This window comes from Seriola lalandi, unplaced genomic scaffold, assembly GCF_002814215.2.
Source record: "Seriola lalandi dorsalis isolate HSWRI2012SDOR001 ecotype SW California unplaced genomic scaffold, Sedor1 jcf7180002054520, whole genome shotgun sequence".
Taxonomy (NCBI): domain Eukaryota; kingdom Metazoa; phylum Chordata; class Actinopteri; order Carangiformes; family Carangidae; genus Seriola; species Seriola lalandi.
Window position 1 is genome coordinate 783,914 of NW_019525073.1, and position 19,976 is coordinate 803,889.

The following is a 19,976-nucleotide window of genomic DNA, read 5'->3' on the forward strand; positions in this document are numbered from 1 at the left end:
TGAACTTCTTTAAACAGCCAATGCAAAGAGCTCAGATGAGCATAACAACAAAGCCTGTCAGATCATTTCCACCTGTGAATGTGTAAATTATATTGACGGGCACAAAGGAAATGTGGGTCTTCAATGATGATCATAGTGGCGATCCCAATGCTAATAAGGTATCAGTGAGGCACCATTTAAAAATCAATGAGATCCAAGCTTTCTGAAAGTCAATTGTCAGTCTTGTTTATAGCACAGTCTGTGTGTGTATGTGTGTGTCTGCAGAGCTGTAGGTGTGAAGTTGAGAAGCTGAAGCTATTCCCAGGTGTGGAGGCAGGATGAGAGAGGGAGGTGAGGCTGTAAGCCGGCTGAGGGAGGTTTGATGGAGGACTTTGGGGAGCGTGGGGAGGAAACGGGCAGGTGAGCTAATTAAAGCGGGATTTGTTGATGTGATGAGAGGGCGGCCTCCCAGCTGCTGGTTACCAATGACCCAATGGTCGACAGAGAGTCCGCCCCACCCATTACCCCAAGAGGGCGCCAGCCCATATGCTGGTGCCAGGTGGCAATGGTTAGCAAAAGAGCATCCATCGCTTTTCTGGAAGATAAATGTAAAATGTGTGCATTACACCCATTGCTACAGGACAGAATGGATGGGACAGGTTATTGTGACTGTCTTTTATCTACTGTGAACATTTCTGCCCTGTTACACACTGCTACAGCTCTTGGCTCTGTATGTCAACAAATGTAAGCAGTGGTGGTTATTGGTAGTGGTCTAATATGACAGGGTATGGTTTTAATGATTCATGCTCTTGGCTGTCAGACCGTCAGAGCAGTGTCCCCTTGGTAAGGATGACTTTCCCAAATCCAATTAATGTTGTTTTACTTCCCAAGGCTACTCAGGTGCACTGTTTTTCCTTACAGCAATATCGCTCTGTAAGCACAGTGAAATGTGCTCTCAGTATCTTCCACACATCAGATTTGTGACAATTGCTATCCAAAAAGGGTGCATGCATCATATTCATCAGGGGCCCATAATGTTATCAGCACACACTGCAGCCAGTATTGCATTGTTTGGCCTCCACCGTGCTTATGTAATGGATTCTCTTTATTGGAGAGAGTGCTCTATAGACACTTATGAAATACTGCATTAAGTGAAACTACTGAGCACACATTTCTGGACTGTTCAAAAGAAAAAAATGAGTTTGCAAATACAATATATTGCACTGTATAGCCTGCTGAAAATCAAATAACAAATATTATCTCCATAAACGGCATGCATATAGAGAACTGGGTGCTGTGTATAGACCCAGGGAAAGAAAATATGCCTGTTTTTTTCTAATTCCATAGTCACAGTGCCTTCCCCCAATTCCACATACCAACAATCTTTTACACGCACTAACAAGCACTAATAGAAAACTTCCACTGTTTATTAACTGGTAATTGACTGGTGCTGGCACTCCCTCTCCACTGCAACCCCACTGCCTTAGGCTACAGGCAGGATGGCCGCAGAGTGAATCGCCATTCAGCCTGAAATTACTTACATCCCGAGCACTGCTACAGGTAATGCACACTAAACAAGCTCCTAACATGAGAGATTTTGCAAAGTTGCTGCTCGGGTTAACAAGAAGGCAAGCTCTGACAGAGAGTGGCATTTCTTCATTACTCAAACATAAAAAGATGTTTCAGTCTGTTGACCATGTTTGGTCTTCCTTTTGACCTTTTGCATCAACTTAGATTGTGTGACTCTTATCTGGTACATCTGCTGTGGAGCATGCTCTACATCTACTACGCACTACAACGTATTCTTCAGCTGACCGTAGCTGACTTACCGATTTCTGGCTTAAAACTCTCATGAAGTGCATTTGGAAAATACACCTAAACATAGAAGGAAGAAAGTAAAACACTTTCTTTCTTTGATTTCTTGGATTTCTTCCCCTCATGAGCTCAACTTCTACCTCCAGTTGTAAAGCAAACAAAAATAAGTAAATAAAATCTGGTAGTTATAATGTTTTAAAAGTAACACACAATGGGGAAAAAACCCTCAAAGGATCTATGGAAAAACCGAATAATGTTTCTGACAAACAGATGGTGTGATCTGAAATAAAACAAAAGAAAAATGTGCTTTTTAGCAACTGTTCAGTGTGGATGACTAACCAGTATAACTGGGGAGGGGAAGGACCACCATAGACACAAGATTTCATCTGCACAAGGTGAAAGCATACAACAGTTTTCTGAGTCCAGGAAAACTGGATTATAGGATTACAGGGTCAGTTCATCTGAATCTATGAATTAAAAAACTTCAGTGCCCTTAAAATAAAATCTTAATTGCAGACTGAATTATGGTTCAATAACACACCTATATATCTGCTTTCATTCTTCAACAATTCAAATTTACCTGTCAGCAGATGGCAAAAGGAAAGGGTCAAAATGCCCTCTATTCTACATGATGCTGATGTAAAGCAGAAGGTCAATTGGTATGATTATGGCTGTGTCTGAAATCACCTACATTAGAAACACTCAGTATTGCTCTACAACGGTGGTTCCCAGCCTGAGAATTTACTCCATATTAAGAGACGTTTCATACTTTGAGGTTACTAGCTAGTTTTGACCCATATTTAGGCCTTCAAAATTCTAATTTTTTTTATTCTTATTGGTACTCAAAATCATTCTACATTTTAAATATGTGAAATTCTTCTAAGTAACATGGCACATCCTCAAGGTATATACAATATACTGTGTGCTACACAAGCCCTCATACACACATTGTTTGTGGACCTGCACACTCTCATGACACAACCAGACGGGGACAGCAAAATGTTGTTTGCTCATTATCTGTTTTCCAATACATCACACTCTCTAATGAACCTAATACAAAAGGACAACAGGATCAAAGTTGAAACTTGCTGTTCATGTTATGATTTCATGAGCTAGATGTCACCCTGTGATTTAAATTCCACCGGCATCTACAACCGGAGATCAAAGGGCCAACCACCTGCTGTGCTTGCAGGCCTGCGTTACACACAGAATATTCAAAGTCATTTGAAGACAATAAGATTAAACCATCTGCACGAGAGGGCTGACTAGACAGCCTGATTTTTAACTCTTGATAGGCCTGTATTAGGTCCTTTAGAGGTGGTTAGGACTTGCGGCAAAAGCATATGGCTATCAGCTTATTATTAAAACTGGCTCAGGACATTTCCCTCAATTTAATAACCACTGTCTGTACAGTAACGATTCCCTGTCTCCCTTGGCTATGCCACAGATCATATCAGCAATAAGTGGAATGAAGTTGGAGAGTGGTTTTGCATATCGCTGCTCAGAGCCACAGCCTGACATTGGTAGGACATCACAAACTCATATTCATGACTCGACTGAGATTTTCTTCCTTGTGCCCTTCACCGCTCCTAGCTGAACGACTGCAACACGCCCAACAAATGTGATGCAAATTCGCTGTGTCGCTATGCCCTCTCTCTCTCTCTCTCTCTCACGCGCACACACGCGCACACACACACACACACACACACACACACACACACACACACACACACACACACCACTGACTCCTGCGGCCATGGCAGTTCCAACTCTGGATGAAAGCAGTGTACTGCCCCTGCATTAATGGGTTCAAAAGAGGACTACAGGCCAAACTTCTCCATGTAGTCAATCACTTCCTCCATCTTCCTTTCCCTTTTGCCATAGACAGGAAACATCCACACAGGTCCCAGACAAGCTTTGGATGAGCAATCTTTACCCACCTCAAAGACAGAAACTGACACAACTGTTTGTCAACATGGGGTCCTAGATGAAACCCCGGGCACGAGATTGGACGAGGCTTTCTATAATCCTTAATATCAGATGGCAGGAAACTCAGAACAAAGCGAGCTGTGTTGCCAGCTCAGTCCTAGCCATGTGGCGATTGAAGCTACTTTTGCCAAGGAAGCTCTGCACATCAAGGAGCACCTCCCAAATTTGAATCTGCCCCTTACAATCCTTGGATCCTTATTCTATTGTGGCCTGTTTGGCATAACATGAGACAAACACAAATCATAACTGTTCACACATACTAATCTGGTTGTTCTACCACCACACTTAAGGCCCACTGTCTCAAGCCTGTATTTTTATGTTTTAAAACAAATGTTTTGTTTTCCGGCCATGATTTAACCGTCTTGTCCGGACCAACCAAAGAGTTTGTTTTTCATTAAAGAAGCAATGATTCGACTCATTAGTTTCAACATACAAATCACATAAAAGCTAAATGCAAAGTTTACATTTGCATTGACTTTAAAATAGAGCAGAAGGTTAAGATAATGTGTGCTTAAATCTCTTAACACTGGCCAACAACAACAAATGAAGCAGCATTCAGAGTGGTAGTTGTCCGTGTCTTGAAAGCAAAATAGCACAAAGACTAATTAGCAGAGCAGAAAATAAGGAGAGAACATATCACTGCAACAGACAGGACTGGTATGGCACAATAGGAAATCAAAGAGGAGAGAGGGCTTTCTTCCCTTTCCTTTTGAATTGATGCAGTTTTTGCCTATCGTCCTCTCCACATTGATGTATAATCACAGAGGAAGAATGTGACCGAATTACCACATTTAGCAGATCTGCAGGATTTCCCTTCTGGGTACATAATTTGTTCCTGCATGCTATCTTGACAAGTACAGAGTGAGCAGAAACCCAGGGCCAGAGAAGGACTGTAGTCTGAGGCATTGCTAGAGTGTCTATGATTCCCTGTAATTAGTATGTTAACTGTCAAGGCAACTGATCAGGCCCTTCGCAAATGACCTCGCTGTCAAACGGTGGGTGTGTCTGCCCAATTCATATATATATAGGCACCACACTGCCCTCTAATGGCAGGGAGAGTAATGAATAGAAAAGGAATTGTGCAGTAAGCAAGCCAGGCCCTTGCGTGCAGTAGGTTCACACAGCATGTAACTGCTAGCATGTAGATTATAATGAGAGAACTGAACTTAGATCCAGTAAATGAATCTCTTTCATACGGCCTAACTGTGAAAACCAGCAGTGACCCCCCCCCCCTTGATCCTGTTAATACAACACAAAATAAAATTCCCAAATCTTTTTCTTTCATTCCTATTCCAGCTGTTTAGTAAATTAATTAAAAGCTTAGGTACACGGGATGTAACAATGACATGACTATATTAGCATGCTGATGCTAACACAGCCTCTTGGGTATATGTATTATTCACATCAAGTACACACATAGTAGCAACTTTCCTGCCAACTCTGGCAGCAAAACCAGTTTCCTGTCCTGGCCAATTAGAGGCAGGGAGAAAAGTCTGTACTATTGGCAAGCATGGCAACCATTCATGATGTAATTCCTCCATCTCCCTCATCTATGAAAACACGTCTTTCATCAGAGCATTTGGAAAAATATCAACTCTGTTTCATACATTATAAGATCCATAGCCACCACCTATTAGCAACTTTGCTAATGCTAGTCAAGATTTGCACCACAGTGCCCACCCACCACATCTACATTTTTGCCTCTGTGGTTCTTGCAACTTTGTTTGCTGCTGACATAGGACTTTATTGCAAAGGGAGGTGGTGCAGCCGGAAGCTGGAAAGTATCTTCTAACCATTACTTAAATTCAATAAACTTGACTGCTGATGCTGCTTAGCTCTGGCAGCGTAGAGATCCAGATCTACAAAGAAGAAAGCCTGACCTCTATTCACTCCTGGAACATTAGCCAAGATGTTGGAAACTGTCACGACTTCCTCGGAGTTGTTCTCTGTGAATGCCAAAGTTTGACTTCTGCCCTGACCTCTGAGAGAGGTCCTCTTTGATCGGGAGTGTTAAGCAGTCAGAGCTTGTGTGCTGTCACTGCCCCCTGTATTTGTGACAGTGACAAGTTTGGTGTGTCTGGAGTTGGGTTTTGCTGAGCTGAGCCACGATGGCCAGAAGGGCCAAGCAGTATCAGCTCCAGCGACAGGTCCGCTGTGATCCAGCTTCACACAGAAAAATTAGATTGACACTTCCTCCTGCATTCTCATATTCCGCATGCCAAAAGCTTGTCTTCCCCCTTTGAACTCAGAGGATGAGCAGCAGTGGTCTGTTTTTTGTGGAGAGAACCGTGGTGCATGTTTACAAAGCTTCTCAGTCTGAGAGTGGTTCCAAAATTTACAACTAGAATTGAGGTAAGTTATTTTTCTCTGAGTGCGGCTCTCGGTGCATTTCAACAAACACAGCTCATTAAATAAAAATTGATCAGGAGGTATGATACGAATGAATTCCATAATACATAAATCTCTGCAGAGTGAAGGTTGCAAAAAAACCATCAGAACAGTTACAAAACATGGAAATGTGTTAATATTACAGACAGCAGCTGTTGATTTTGGTTCTGCTTCACACCCTGAAAACATCAGCATGATGCCTGGTATTTGGTGAGCATCTATTGCATTAAAATGTCCTAAAATGCAAACCATGCAATATGCTGAAACTCATGTTGTGCTCATGAACACTCATTACTTTGTGGGTCTAAACTGAAGGGATGCAGAAACAGATTTTTAACATATCCCCTAAATTAAGAGGCTGACGAGAAGCCACTGATGGCATGTTTAAGCATCATTTGTGGAAATGATAATGAAGCAAACACAGCCAAATAGAGTAATAGAGCACAGCACAGTCAGTATTGTTGGTCATCATGATGATTCATTTGACCCTGATGGTCACAGAAATGCCCGTGTACTGTAGATTATCCTAAAGCTCTAATAAGCAATCCATGGGGAAAAAGAAAACTGATCCTGATGAGGATTGGGTCTGAGAGAGAATGGGGTGCACTCTCCAAAGTGTCTCAAGCACTTGTGCATCCTGCTGTTTGTCTGTTTTTCTGTTTGCTAGAAGGATATTACTGCAGCGTTAGAAAGGGAGCTGATACGCCCCGGTGGATGTATGGTGAGAACGAGCTTTTAATCCATGCTGTGGCATCTATTCCCCACAACTCAGAGAGGTGGCTGATATCTGCTACTCTGAAAAGTAGCAAACGACCTTCAAGAGAAACAGAGGGAGAGGCGTTGCGTAACGTGTCAACTTGATGACTTTACCTTAAAAAAATTAGAATAAAAAACAGTCTAGAGGGGGGAGAGGAAATAAATCATCAGAAAAGGCGTTGCATCAGGGAAAGGCCACCTTTTCACATTGTCCTTCTGCTTTTTAATCCATATTTCATAACATAGCATCTCATCTGTGGTGTGCTTCACCCACACGCAGCCTTCACACTGAACCATTTCCTGCATCTTGGCTTTAAGAGCTTTGAGTCATTATGTCCGTAAATCAGTCATTCACCAGACAATGCTATAAACGTAGCTGTGAACACAGTGTATTTACTGCTGCCAAGAATGCCACTCGACAAGCTCATTTTCTGTACGTGCAGTCACTTTCATGTGGCTTGCTGAATGCACAGTGCTGTTCTCTTATCAGTCCATCAGCAGGGAAGATGGATGACACAGCATGTGAGAGGAACATGCACAACATGGCCCAAAAGCCCCAGCTAGTCCGGTGAACTAGCATAGACCAGTGTGATTTCATTGGATGACAAGGACAGAAATGACCTAGAACATGTTTAATGGATTTCAAGACCTAACTACACCTCCATCGAAAAAAAGGGGAAGACATACAAAAGTAAATAAATAAATAATAATGGTGATCTCTGTGATCTATGTAAACTAGTGGAGTGTATTAGGGTTGAGATGTGAGCAAGCTTTGCCATTTTCTGAGCTGAGACACAGAAGCTAATCCTCTCAGAGAAAGAGAAGGGAAGCTAACCCTGATGCAGCCCAAACCCTTTTCCAGTTTGTCATTCTACACTTCAAAGCATACATGATGAAATCCCCCAAGGTATTATAAGAGCTCTGGCATAGCAGCCATCCTCAACCCTGTCCTAGCCTAATGCCTCATAAATGGAGTCTGGAAACATGTCCCTTTACTATTTCGAAAGTCTTTGTAGTCTTGGATCTTTAAGAACCTTTTAGAGTTGCAGAGGAAGAGGTGCTTTCCAACTGAAGGAGATATGAGGCGTTTGTGAATCATTATGCAGCCAAGGGATTCCTGTCCCCTCACTGTAAAATACTGCACATACAGTATGCATGTTCACCTCTTTCAGAATGGTTAGATTAGGACAGGAACTAGGCATTGATCTTCTTCAGAGCTTTGCTGAATGAGCGGTTATACAGAAATACAGTGCACAAGAAAATAAATGTGTCCTAGATAGAGACAGCCACGTAATTTAAGCCATTCAGTTCCCAATGCACTATGTGACGCCATTGCATGCCAGTTGTTATACAGCTTGCTGAGCTGTCAGGTTATTGGGTTTCATAAATACATCCATTATTGGTCTCCAGGCTTCAGGGTAGCAAAGCTTGCTAAACAAAACTAAAGAAATGGCTGATAACACTCTGTAAGGCTCCTAGTCACACAGGGGGATAGAAAGGGGAACAGTGGCTGTAGTCCCGCATAGCTCCAGATACCACATACTGTAACTACAAACAAATGTCATTACAAACAACTTTGTTCAATGCAAAAAAGTAAATATCATTCTTAAATGTATCTGCTACTTTGGGAACAGTGAGTTGACACACAAGATACAAGGCCAAGTGTCAATAGCTATGACTACTATCTAACCATTACGTCCACATTATGTCTATAAAATGTCAGAAAATAATGAAAAATTACTATCAGCAATTACCAGAGCCAAAAAGTGACATCTTCAAATTACTTGTTTTGTTCCAAAACAGCCCAAAAACGTAAAGTACAAAATGTGCTTTATATAAAGCAGTAAACACTCACATCACGACTGAACCAGCTAAAATGGGGCAAATCACTTAAATGTTTCATCCATCTGATGTGTGTCAGACACATAACAGATACATCTGAATTAATGTTTTAGCACAGTTTTTTTCTTTTAGCCACAGTGATGTATGCCATCATAACATCAGTGCACTTAGGAACAAGGCAATGTAAAAGTGTGATTTCAAATTTCTGTATAAGATTTCAGTCAAATAAATATAAATAATAAATTAATAATAATTAAAAGCATCAATCCTGTTCAAAGCTACATCATGTACTAACATGCTACAGCACTTGTGTAAAAAAGAAAATGGCCTTAATTGTTCCATTTAACAGCTGATTCTCCTGTATAGAAATCTGGCTCAGCTGTTAGCCTTTTTGCTATAGCATCACCTATTAATCCTTTAACCCAACCACCTCATACCCTCCCTTTGGGCCAACTGCCAAACCTGCTCTGTTTCATCTTTCAAAATGGCAGAGAGGGCAGTGAAACGGAGCGTGCACTGACTCTTTAAACAACAACGACCATCAGAATGTGGTTTGTCTATTAACCAAGATAGCACCTGATTCTGTGTGTGTGTGAGGGAAAGAGTGAGAGTGAGTGAGAGTGAGAGTTAGAGAGAGAGAGAGAGAGAGAGAGAGAGAGAGAGTGAGAGAGAGGGGGGGGGAGAAAATGAAAGAGATAAATTGAGAGGAGTCCGTCTGCCCCCGCTGTTCTCACTCAGTAGACTTGTGATAAGGTTTATCTCCGGTGCCTAACGAGTTCGCCCAGTAGCCCAGTCCGGCTCCTACTGAGCGGACCGGGGCGCACGGAGCTGCACACAGCCAGCAGTGGGTTGAGCTCCCTTAGGTGACCTGTGCGTGTTGTTCATGCTACGCTGCTTTAGAACTTTATTTTCTGTAGGAAATGGCTTCGGCCCCTTCGGCCACATCTCTTTTAATCTGGGATTTCTTTTTTTGCCTCCTTTTCTTCATCCTTTCTACTCACTGTAACTCAGACTGCCAAGAGAAGCTGCAAGAGCTGGAGAAAGAGATGCTGCGGAGCTTTGGCACAGAGAGGCGTGTGTGTCCCAGAGGCAGTGGCTGAGGCAAAGATGGAGACACAGAGAGGGAGAGGGGGGCTGCTGCTGAGTTAAGCCCCTAATCACAGTCTGCTCTGCATGAAGGACTTAAAGTCACTCCATTTAATGCTACCTTCTCTTTAGTCAAAAAAGGGAAAGAAATACTACTGCTTACCTCTTCAGCTTTCTGATATCTAGGCCCCCACTCCTATCACACCCATTCACGTGATGAATTTAAGTACACAGCTAAAGTATGCAGTCAAATAGATACAGAGAAACATGCAACTCAAGCACATATATAGAGACACAGAAACATACATGAGTATATATTTGCAAACACAGCAAAGCGAGCATTAATGTTTCCCTTTCCCTTTCATTAGCCTGACCATGAGCGACCATTACAGGCCTTCACAGCAACGACTCACAAAAACGTATGTAAATTTGCTAGTTCTCAAATAATAAAGCCATGTGAAACAATTTCATGCTAAACCTCATCTGTGACTGACATGGCCGCCGTGCCCTTCACTGGCATGCTCAGGTGCCTCATTTGTTTGTGTGCGAAGTGGAGAATATGAGCAAATCCTCCGAGACCGCTGGGTCCCACTGGCTCATAATATATTAATTGATTCGGCTTCTCTTCCAGCCAGGTGTAACACATTTTTACAGAATACTCTGGAACGTCAGCAAGATCTTTCGGGAAATTCCTCCTCCCGTGTCAAAGCTACACTTTCCTCACCTCCAGCTGCTGCTTCGCACCACCTTCCTGTCTTGTCCACATGGCTAGCAGACTATGGCGTGGCGTATAGATCTTAATCTAATGTTGAAACATTGATTTATGCTTGGGTTTCCCACAGCCATTAAGATAATTGCATGATCACTTTATAACATCCTCCCCTGGTGGCCATGGTAATTTGGCTCCCACCACCACCCACCTCAGAAAGACCTGTAACCACATTATGGCGATAGAAAATGTGGTTGGAAATATCATCTTTCAGCCCTTGCAAATTGATTTCAAACCATTTCCTCTGACTTCTAAACCCTTTTGGTCTATCTCTTACCTGTGCTGACCATTTGATCTATTGGAGGCTTCTAGGTCTTAACAGCTTGTATTGATCCATATTCTTCAGCCAGCATCTTGAGGGGATGCTCTTGTGTCACCTTGTAATTCCAATAGTCTAGGTATTTTTGAGTGAGATCATCAGTGAGACAATGTATTCTTGGCTGTTAGGGCAAGGCATGTGCACTTTGATTGCACTCAATGGGAAAAATGGCGGTGTTAATTGGCACTATGATCTCTGTGGACAAACTCTTTATTAAAATGTTCATATTACTATGGGCTAATAGCCGCGTAAGAGGAGAAGTTAGTGTCAGTGAAAGTCAAATTGCTTTCATAGACTGATTCTAAGAGAGGTACTTGACTTCCTGAGTAAAAACTGCCACTGTCAGTTTAGTAACACTGAACACACAAGCTCAGAAAGACGCAGTGATTTGAAACTTTAAACTGAGAGCAACAGCCACTTGATTCATCTGAAAATGGCATCTATTCCCTCAATTATGCTTCAGATTTCATTAAGACACAAATATGAAAAAAATTGTTTTTTTTTGAGAGTTAATCTGCTTCAGACCTTTTGAAACTCAAGAACATATAGTAAGCCTATGCTATTCAAGAGATGATCTTTATCTTGTAAAGGTGTCGGCGGATTTACCTTTCTCTCTGGTGACTTCATAGCGAAGACAGGCATGTGACAGGAAAGCAGCGGACACCAAAGCGGGGCCATCGTTTTCCCGTCATCCTCTCCACATAACCAACCTGGTGAATTCTCCTCTCCTGGAGTAGCAAAAAAAACAGTGACTTTTTCATTTCTTCTCACAAAGGTGGTACTAACTTTATGTTGTTGCAGTTTACCAGCTTGTTTTATTGACACTTATTGAGACCATGAATCTCACACTCACAGTTGAGCCAAACTGTAAATTCCTTCAAGATGTCAAAACCATGCAAAATAATCAGAAAGACATTTCAGGCACGTAATATGAATGGTGTTATTAGCATGTGAATGTTATAATCAGCCAGAGGCATATTCCCTGTTGTAGGAGGCGAGGCCAGGTACTTCCAACACAGGGCCTCAACAGTGATTAAACCTGCACTTAATCAACAGTGAGAGTCAGTCCCTGCAGGAAAAATGCAACTGCTGGATTTGAGTTATAATAATGGATCTGCCTGGTGTGTGCGCCATCTCAGCGCTCATAGCTCTGAGCCTTACAACAGGTGCACCCCTGACAAGGCAATGAGCAAATCTGCCAAAGTATTCCCATTATGTAATTTTGTCATCATCAATTTCAATTTACAGAAACCAAATTGTGCATGAAATTCAACAGCTTGCTAAAATTTGCTTCCTGGTTTGTTTGCATACCTAACCATGGAATAAGCTACGCTCTACCTGTAGTGTGAAGGCACCACAGAACCATTAGACTTATTTGCATTAGTTTATTACAGAGTTTGTTTTATAGCAATGTTGTTCACTCTTTTTGTGGCTTATAGGTATGGGCTGAGACTATGGGCTTGCACTGATAGGCAGCACCAAAGGTTGTAAGATTAGTTTCATATATCAATTTTGGCCAGACAGATACCAAACTGCAGTGGTGTTCAGACTGGCATGAGTTGCACCTTACTCTTTTAACAACTGCTACGAAAATGACTGAGTCGACATAAATGTATCCTGAGTCTCCCAAGCTATCAGTTTGCAAACAGGGGATCACAATGGAGCGATATTCAAAGCCTGAATACGTCTGAATAAAGACAAAATATGTTCATACAGAACAAGATGCTACAAGAATGATTAAGGACAGGAGTGAACAGCATTGGATAAGTGTGTTGTGTCTTTTCATACCTTTCAATGACTTTTATCTTGTTTGGTCGTTTTTTTTCATATTTCATTCAATCTTTTGAGCAGCATTGTATTCTCAAAACATCATGTAAATAAAGGAAATCAGGATATATGAAATGAAAAAGCTTAACCTTCTACTGTGTTCTATATCATATAGTACTGATTTAATATTACTTTCTCCAACCCTTGCACTTTAAAGCAAACTACAAATGTCAAATTATGTTTTTGTATCCATAATAAAAATGTTTAGTTTATCTTTTCATAATGCAATGAGGAATACAATTCATCCATTCAACTACTTCACCTCTTGCACAACATAGTGAATAAAACAGTCCTGCTATGAACGAGGATACTGTGAAGAATGGAGTGGATAATTTAAGGTTTTAAATCATTCATTCATTTATATTTACAGTCATCTACAGTTGTGGAATGTTCTTTAATATTTAATTTTGCTGGGTGGGGGGAGATTGCCCTGTGGACTGACTATGCCTCAGTCATCCGGTGCCAGGATACAGGGAGGTGTGAGGTCACGTATTAAAAGACTTTAATTGCGGCCAGATTGCTGCAGGTGGGGCAGGAGGTCCAGTGGTTTCCTTTACCCCAGAGTAATCATCAACTTTCTTCACTTAATCATTTGATTAGCATAAATAATGTTTCGTTTGGGTATACTGCCTTCTCGTACTTTAACAGAAATGAATGTGTTATCAATTTAAGGGAGAGACAGATGCAGAGGAAGATAAAGAAGGAGACAGAAAGACACTGGGACAGACAGAGAAAATGGTCATGAGGGGACACAAATTAGCCTTAACCTTCAGTCCTTGCCACGTAGTAATGATGATGAATAACGATGAACAAATGATAAGCGCAGGCCTAAATTGAAAACGGCATCAAATAGGGACACGAAGGCCACTCACCTCAATGCACACACAACACACAACTATACACACTGTTACACTGTATGCATTGATTTGTTTGCATCATTTGGACTTCAAAACACAGGCTCTCTTTTCCTTAAAGTCATAACATGTAAATTACAACTTGAATACATCAATACATTAAGATCAATACATTCTTTGATTTTGATAGTGTAGTACAGTGACTGTAGGAAAATGAAGATCTCACTGAGAAAATTGTGTTCCGTATGTTTTTGTACTGTGTGATTATTCTGTGTTTTCCCTGGTACAGTGCACTGTGAATTGTGATTCATTCACATCATGTTGAATTTTCCAGAAATAGGACTTAGAGACGAGGGAAAAAAGGGATTCATGTCAGCCTCCTAATGGTAATTATAAGTAGGGCCTCGTACATGCGACTCACTGCGGCTTCCAATATATACCAATTAGTGTCATATTGCTGTAGTGTGTTGACACAGGCAGCAAACTGCAGCAAAGTCTCTAAAGCCAGCAGTCTGATATAATAAGAATCAAAACAGTTATATTACTACTCATACAACAAACTGGTGATTTTGCATGTGGTTGGTCAATTAGTTAAATAAAAAGGCTTGGAATGGGTGCGTAACATTAGGACTCAGTCCTTACCACAGCGGCCTGGGTTCGAATCCGACCCGCGGCCCTTTGCTGCATGTCATCCCCTTTCTCACTGCTACTCTAATAAAAGGCATAAAAAAAAAAGAAAAAAAAAAGAAAAAAAAAAAGAGCCACGGGCTTTGTCTGTCACAAACAGCGATAACACACACAGACACTCACAACCACACAGAATGTCTAATGTACAAAAAATACTGTAGTACTCATTGTCTGCAGTGTATATGTCCTAATTTCATTTATGAGCACTCGTGTCTATATAAAATTACTCAGTATGATTATTTAAACAATAAAAACTGAAAAACAAGTTCATACATTGGATGGATAAACAGATAAAATGTAAATGTTGGTAAATCATTAAAGCTTCATGACAAATGAGCAAGGAAAAAAAAAACAAAAACAAACTCATTTTGGGACATATGGAAAAAAACTACTGCATAAGAAGCCTTTGTAAAAATTAAATTAATTTCCCCGAAAACAGATCAACAATACACCATACGGATTAAATATTCTCTGCATCCTAATAAATAAATTACAGAATATTCAAAAAGCATTTGACAACCATTTAGTACTAGGGTCTGTTCTTAAAACTACTTCACACTAATGTCAGAATCTATACTAAAGCCAAAATGATAAATCAATTAGCTGATTAATTGAGAGGTCGATCGAAGAAAAAACTATTATGATAATCATTTCGGTCATTTTTGAAATTCTAAAATAGTGAAGAAATAATGTTCTCTGGTTTCAGCTTCTCAATCTAGAATCTTTGCTGCTTTTCTTTGTTTTCTTTCAATGTAAACTCAATATGGGATTTGAACTTGTGATTGAACAAAACAAAAGACATCACCTTACACAGTACAACTGGAAAACTCTGATGGGTATTTTTTGCTATTTTTTGATGTTTCATAGACTAAATGAATGAATGAACGAACGAATAATTGATATTAAAATGAATCATTAGTTGCAGCCCTAGTCTACAGTATACCATAATTAAAGCAATATATAATGAAAAATAATGCTGTGTTAAAACCGACGATAAACAAAAGGCAAATCAGAGGCCTAAAGCAAAGATCCATCAAACATTTATATAAATTTGAAGTTGTCACAAAAACAGGAGTCATGTACATCACCTGGGCTCACTAAAGACAAGGATACAACCTTGTCCTACTGTATGAGGCAAGGATTAGCTTGATATTTTTCTCAGAGTTTTATTATAATATTTTTGAAGAATATTATGGAACTACATTGGTTGCACATGAGTTAAGCCATGACTACCAGCTCAGTCACATTTTTGCAGTAACACACTATTCTCTGAAGCAAAACAGCTGTAGTGCATCGATCTGGAAATATCAATAGCAAAACAAGAAGGGAGTAACTATGATTCAGAAAAGAGTCGGAAATGTTGCTGTCATTTCACTGTTTGAGAACAAACGTTCTTACACACCACGAGCTTGGCTTGACTACTAGATCAGCTGGGCAGTTTGACACTGCAATTAGTAGCCTGACTGAAAAGACATGCATGCTGAGGCACAGATTAAATCGAACTTGCCTGGATGGAACAGATGTGCACCGTTCTCTAAAAACATGCTCAGCTAACTCTTCTTTTGCAAAGTTCAAAGGGAGGAGAGGGGTGGGCTTTTACAAGTCAGGCTAACATTTATTTGGGCAGAGAGTATACTAATCATCTCAGGATAAACCTATAAAAGGGTCAATTACAGAGCCTTGCTGATGCTCAAAGAACTGGAGTTACATCCATTTATAACTTCTACACTTTTTCCCCTGCATAATAAAATTGGATCTACCCTGGATCTGCTGTTGCTGCATGGATGCAATGCATGGAAGACTGACAGGTAGATTAGTGAAGAGATTCACTGCCAGAGGTACTTGTATCCCAGGGGATACTTCTGCAGTTGCCAGGGGGTATGTGGAAAGATTGTGGAGTAATTAACATGAAAAAATAGAAACTATCGTTTTGTTTAAAAAGGGAAATAAACACAAAAGCACCTTTACAAATTGGTGTGAGGTGATATGATCTTTATGATGATATGATCGACCTTTAATAATTAACCATGTGAAAAACATTTCATTTCAAGTCAGTTCAAACAAACAAATTTGTGAAGGGGTTTCTCTGAAGGAGATCAGATAAAGAAGGTTGGGAACTATTGGATTACTGAACCAGTACTAACGGAAACCAGGGTTAAAAAAGTGTCATTCTTAGTACAGATAATAATACCTAAAATGCACTAACAAAACTGCAATATGAGTCCCCCACGACAGTTCTGACATTTATCTGCACAGACAGCGAGTAAAATTCACACTTAACTAAGCAACGACTTTGTCTAGAGCTATGGTCATTTCCACATCAATGTCCACCATGAATTTTTCTCCCAAAGTGATATAAAACTCTGCTTAATAACTTATTCCAGAAGCAAGGTATTGTTACAGTCAAAACTAACTGTTTTGGTTACTCTTTAATTTGTTTTTTTTTTTTTAAGGTGTGCTACGCTGTTTCATAAATTTCATAAATGTGAACTCTTAGAAATATAGTAACTGCACTTTTTATGTTTTGAAAAACCAATTACAGGATAGTGAGTTCCCCTGTGCTGCAGTTTATTTATCTACAGTGTTAATTAAAGGCAATTTACATGAATGATGAGATTCCACAAGCTAAAGGTTGAGGTCAGTTCTATATACAGTACTGTGAACCCAATCCCAGCTACTGTACAATAACTGTGTATAACAGCATCATTTGTGAAGGTGTAGGGTTGGAATACTAAGCAGGGGGATTTAGTTTCTCAGTTTCCTTATTCCAATCATGCTTTTGTTTCAAGTCTTTTGCTGATGAAGATTAATTTGCAGAGCATGGCGCTCTATCAACCCCACTGACACAAAGGGCAAAGATATAGACTAATTAAATACACCAGTGCAATTGATATTTCCCATGGATCAATGCGAGTGTGGGATCTGTTAATTAAATCCGTGATAATGTTTACTCATCATAAACATTTCCCATGTTTGAGCACAGCGAGATAGGGAGATAATCTTTGCTGTCTGACAGATTAATTTAGGGCTAAGAGAAAATAATTCCAGCACATACAGAGTGAATGCCTTTTTGAGGGGGAAGGGTTGTATTCAATGTTTATATCAAAAGTGTTATCAAAGGGAATCTTTCCAGCTTCTCTACTGAGTAGACATACTTTAACAGCACAAAACAAAAGAGATAACACTTGCACATAAGGTATAGCTAATGCCATTTGAAAACATGCAAAGAAATCAGTCACTATAGCAACCAAACAATCTGAATCCCAAGGCTAATGAAAGTAAAGCCCTTGCAGTCTCTGCTCAAGCTCATGCAGCAGGCTGGATTTTGCATTCTCCCCCTTTGCTTGTCTCCTGTGTGGTATACATCGGCATGGCACAGGTTATCACACAGTGGATTAAGAAGGCGTGTCAGAGTGTGTGCCAGAACCTCCAAGCCGCACTCCACTCATCTATTGATCCACATGCGAAGGAAAAAGCGAGAGACCGGCACACTTAGCAGTGTAACTGCAGGCAACAGCCCCCTGCCTGCCCTCTGTTCCCTGCAGTGGGACTGATTGCTTGTCTCAATCATCCTTTCACCCCCCTAACCATCCCTTCTTCCTCTCCACACATACACACACATAAACACATACTCCCATACACCCTCAACCTCTCCTCCTCTTTGCGCTCATTCATTCCTCTGCTCCTGTCTCCAACGTCTCGGCAGCAATCTCTCATGATTTGACGGCCTCTTGTTCTTCTTGTGAGGGCCATCAAAGTCTGCAGCCTTAACCCTGTCTGAAAGGGCTGGGACTGCATGGTAGGAAGCAATTAATTCTGCAGTGAGAAAGCCCATTAATTAGGCAATGCTTCTGGCTATTTCACGAAGACCCTTCAGAAACGGTAGGGCCACTCAGAGAGACATAAAAGATGCACTAGCACACCAGGTTATTAATGGACCCCGGGGCTCCTGGCGAAGCACCACGTTGGGGTAATTCTCACTCTCTCTTTCAAGGCCTCATAACTACCACATGCACTCACAAAGTGACAAATGCTATTTACTGGAAAGACGTCTTATATATTATATCATGTAAAGCTTGACTACCAGTGCAGCTTTAACATCCTGCAAAAGTATAATAATCTCCAGTTAAACATTTTTATAAACCAGTGCCGATCACAGGCTGAAAAATTTGACAGAAATTAACAAGGCATTGTTAATGGACATACTGATACAACTTAAATAGCCTACAACACCCAGGACCCCCACTGATACTCACACACACGGCACAGAGAAGGATACAAAATACAGCAGAGGGATGTGGCTGTGCTTCTTCTAAAGTGAGGTAATAGGATAAACACTCGTATGAAGATGAGTCTGGGTAAATGAGTTTTGTGATGTCTAATCACTCACTTAATCATGCATGAGAACATTAGCTATTTGTGTTGTCCACCATTCAGGGACATTTCAGAGCACGGAACCCATTTGAAACTAAACAAGACCATGGTTCAGTGCGTTTGAAACGCTGACTCAACTGTAGGTCTCCCCTGAGCACAGGGCAGGCCTGCCTCCGCCTGCAATGACGAGGAAGCCTCAGTGACAGTACACCATCCGTGAAATTAAATCAACAACTCCCTTATTGTAATTACATTTGGTTAAATAGGAAGGCAAAGTGTGGGTGTAAAACAATTAACATGTAATTGTCATCCTGACCAGGTTGGTGCTGATCTATTTCCCCAAGGGATTCAATGAAATCCATCACCCCACCCTCATCTCTACTATTTGTTTTTAAATGACTGATTAGATGAGTACTGGCGTGTCATAGTTCTAGCGCTGTTGTGCAAAGAATTATATGTGATCTAGATGTTGCCGCAATCAACTAGGATTGACTTTGACTTTTTAAAATCAGAACTGAGTTATTCGATATTCTGATATGTTAATGTCTGGTTTTCTTTTTTTATTTTGGGGTAAAACATCTCAAGTAAACATTAATTTACATAATATGACTAATTAAAGATTGTAGAACAGAGCAAAGCTCATTATATTTACTCTAAGTTCAATCTTGCAATCAATTAATTTAAAATTCATATAAAATCTGTAATTTAGAATTTGTAGGAAACATTGACTCTGACCTTAATTAAAGATCTTTTACAACATAAATTATACTGTGCGACTTGTATGACGCAACACATGTGTATATACATATAAATATAAATTTGAATTCATAGCCTATCTTTTGCTTTTACATTCACACAACATCACTGTGTATGGGGTCCCTCACCCCAATGCATGGGATAACCATCTGTTCCCCTGTGACCCTATACAGAACAGGTAGATAAACTTTGTACACTTTGTACATTTGGAAAATGAGAACTCAGTGCAAGTAACAAGCTGCTTTTTTTACCCTTAATAGCTAATCATGATAAACATTTCCATTAACCTCCGTTTGTGAGGCTACAGGTGATGGAGAGGATTGACACTGTGTGGGCTGACAACTATGAACAGAACACATATTTAAACTCATATAAGCCATTTGAGGAGAAAGTAAATGTGAAAAGGCCTTTAATGACTGCCTTGGGGAAAAAAAACAAACATGAAAATTACTTTTTTTCCCTTTAATCTTCAATAAATCTTTTCTTGAAGTTGTTCCATTTGCTTGCAACCCTGATGGTACTACCCCCCACCCAC

General features: G+C 40.4%; 1 protein-coding gene across 4 annotated transcripts in view; it reads right to left on the bottom strand.

The window, feature by feature from the left end:
• arhgef10la (Rho guanine nucleotide exchange factor (GEF) 10-like a) overlaps positions 1-19,976 on the bottom strand; it is a 95,902-nt gene that overhangs the window by 24,894 nt on the left and 51,032 nt on the right. For all 4 annotated transcript variants that reach the window (XM_087175996.1, XM_023414040.2, XM_087175997.1 and 1 more), the window contains one exon: positions 11,550-11,671. In XM_087175996.1, the coding sequence (XP_087032122.1) occupies positions 11,550-11,671 (122 nt within the window). The remainder of the gene's footprint in view (positions 1-11,549; positions 11,672-19,976) is intronic.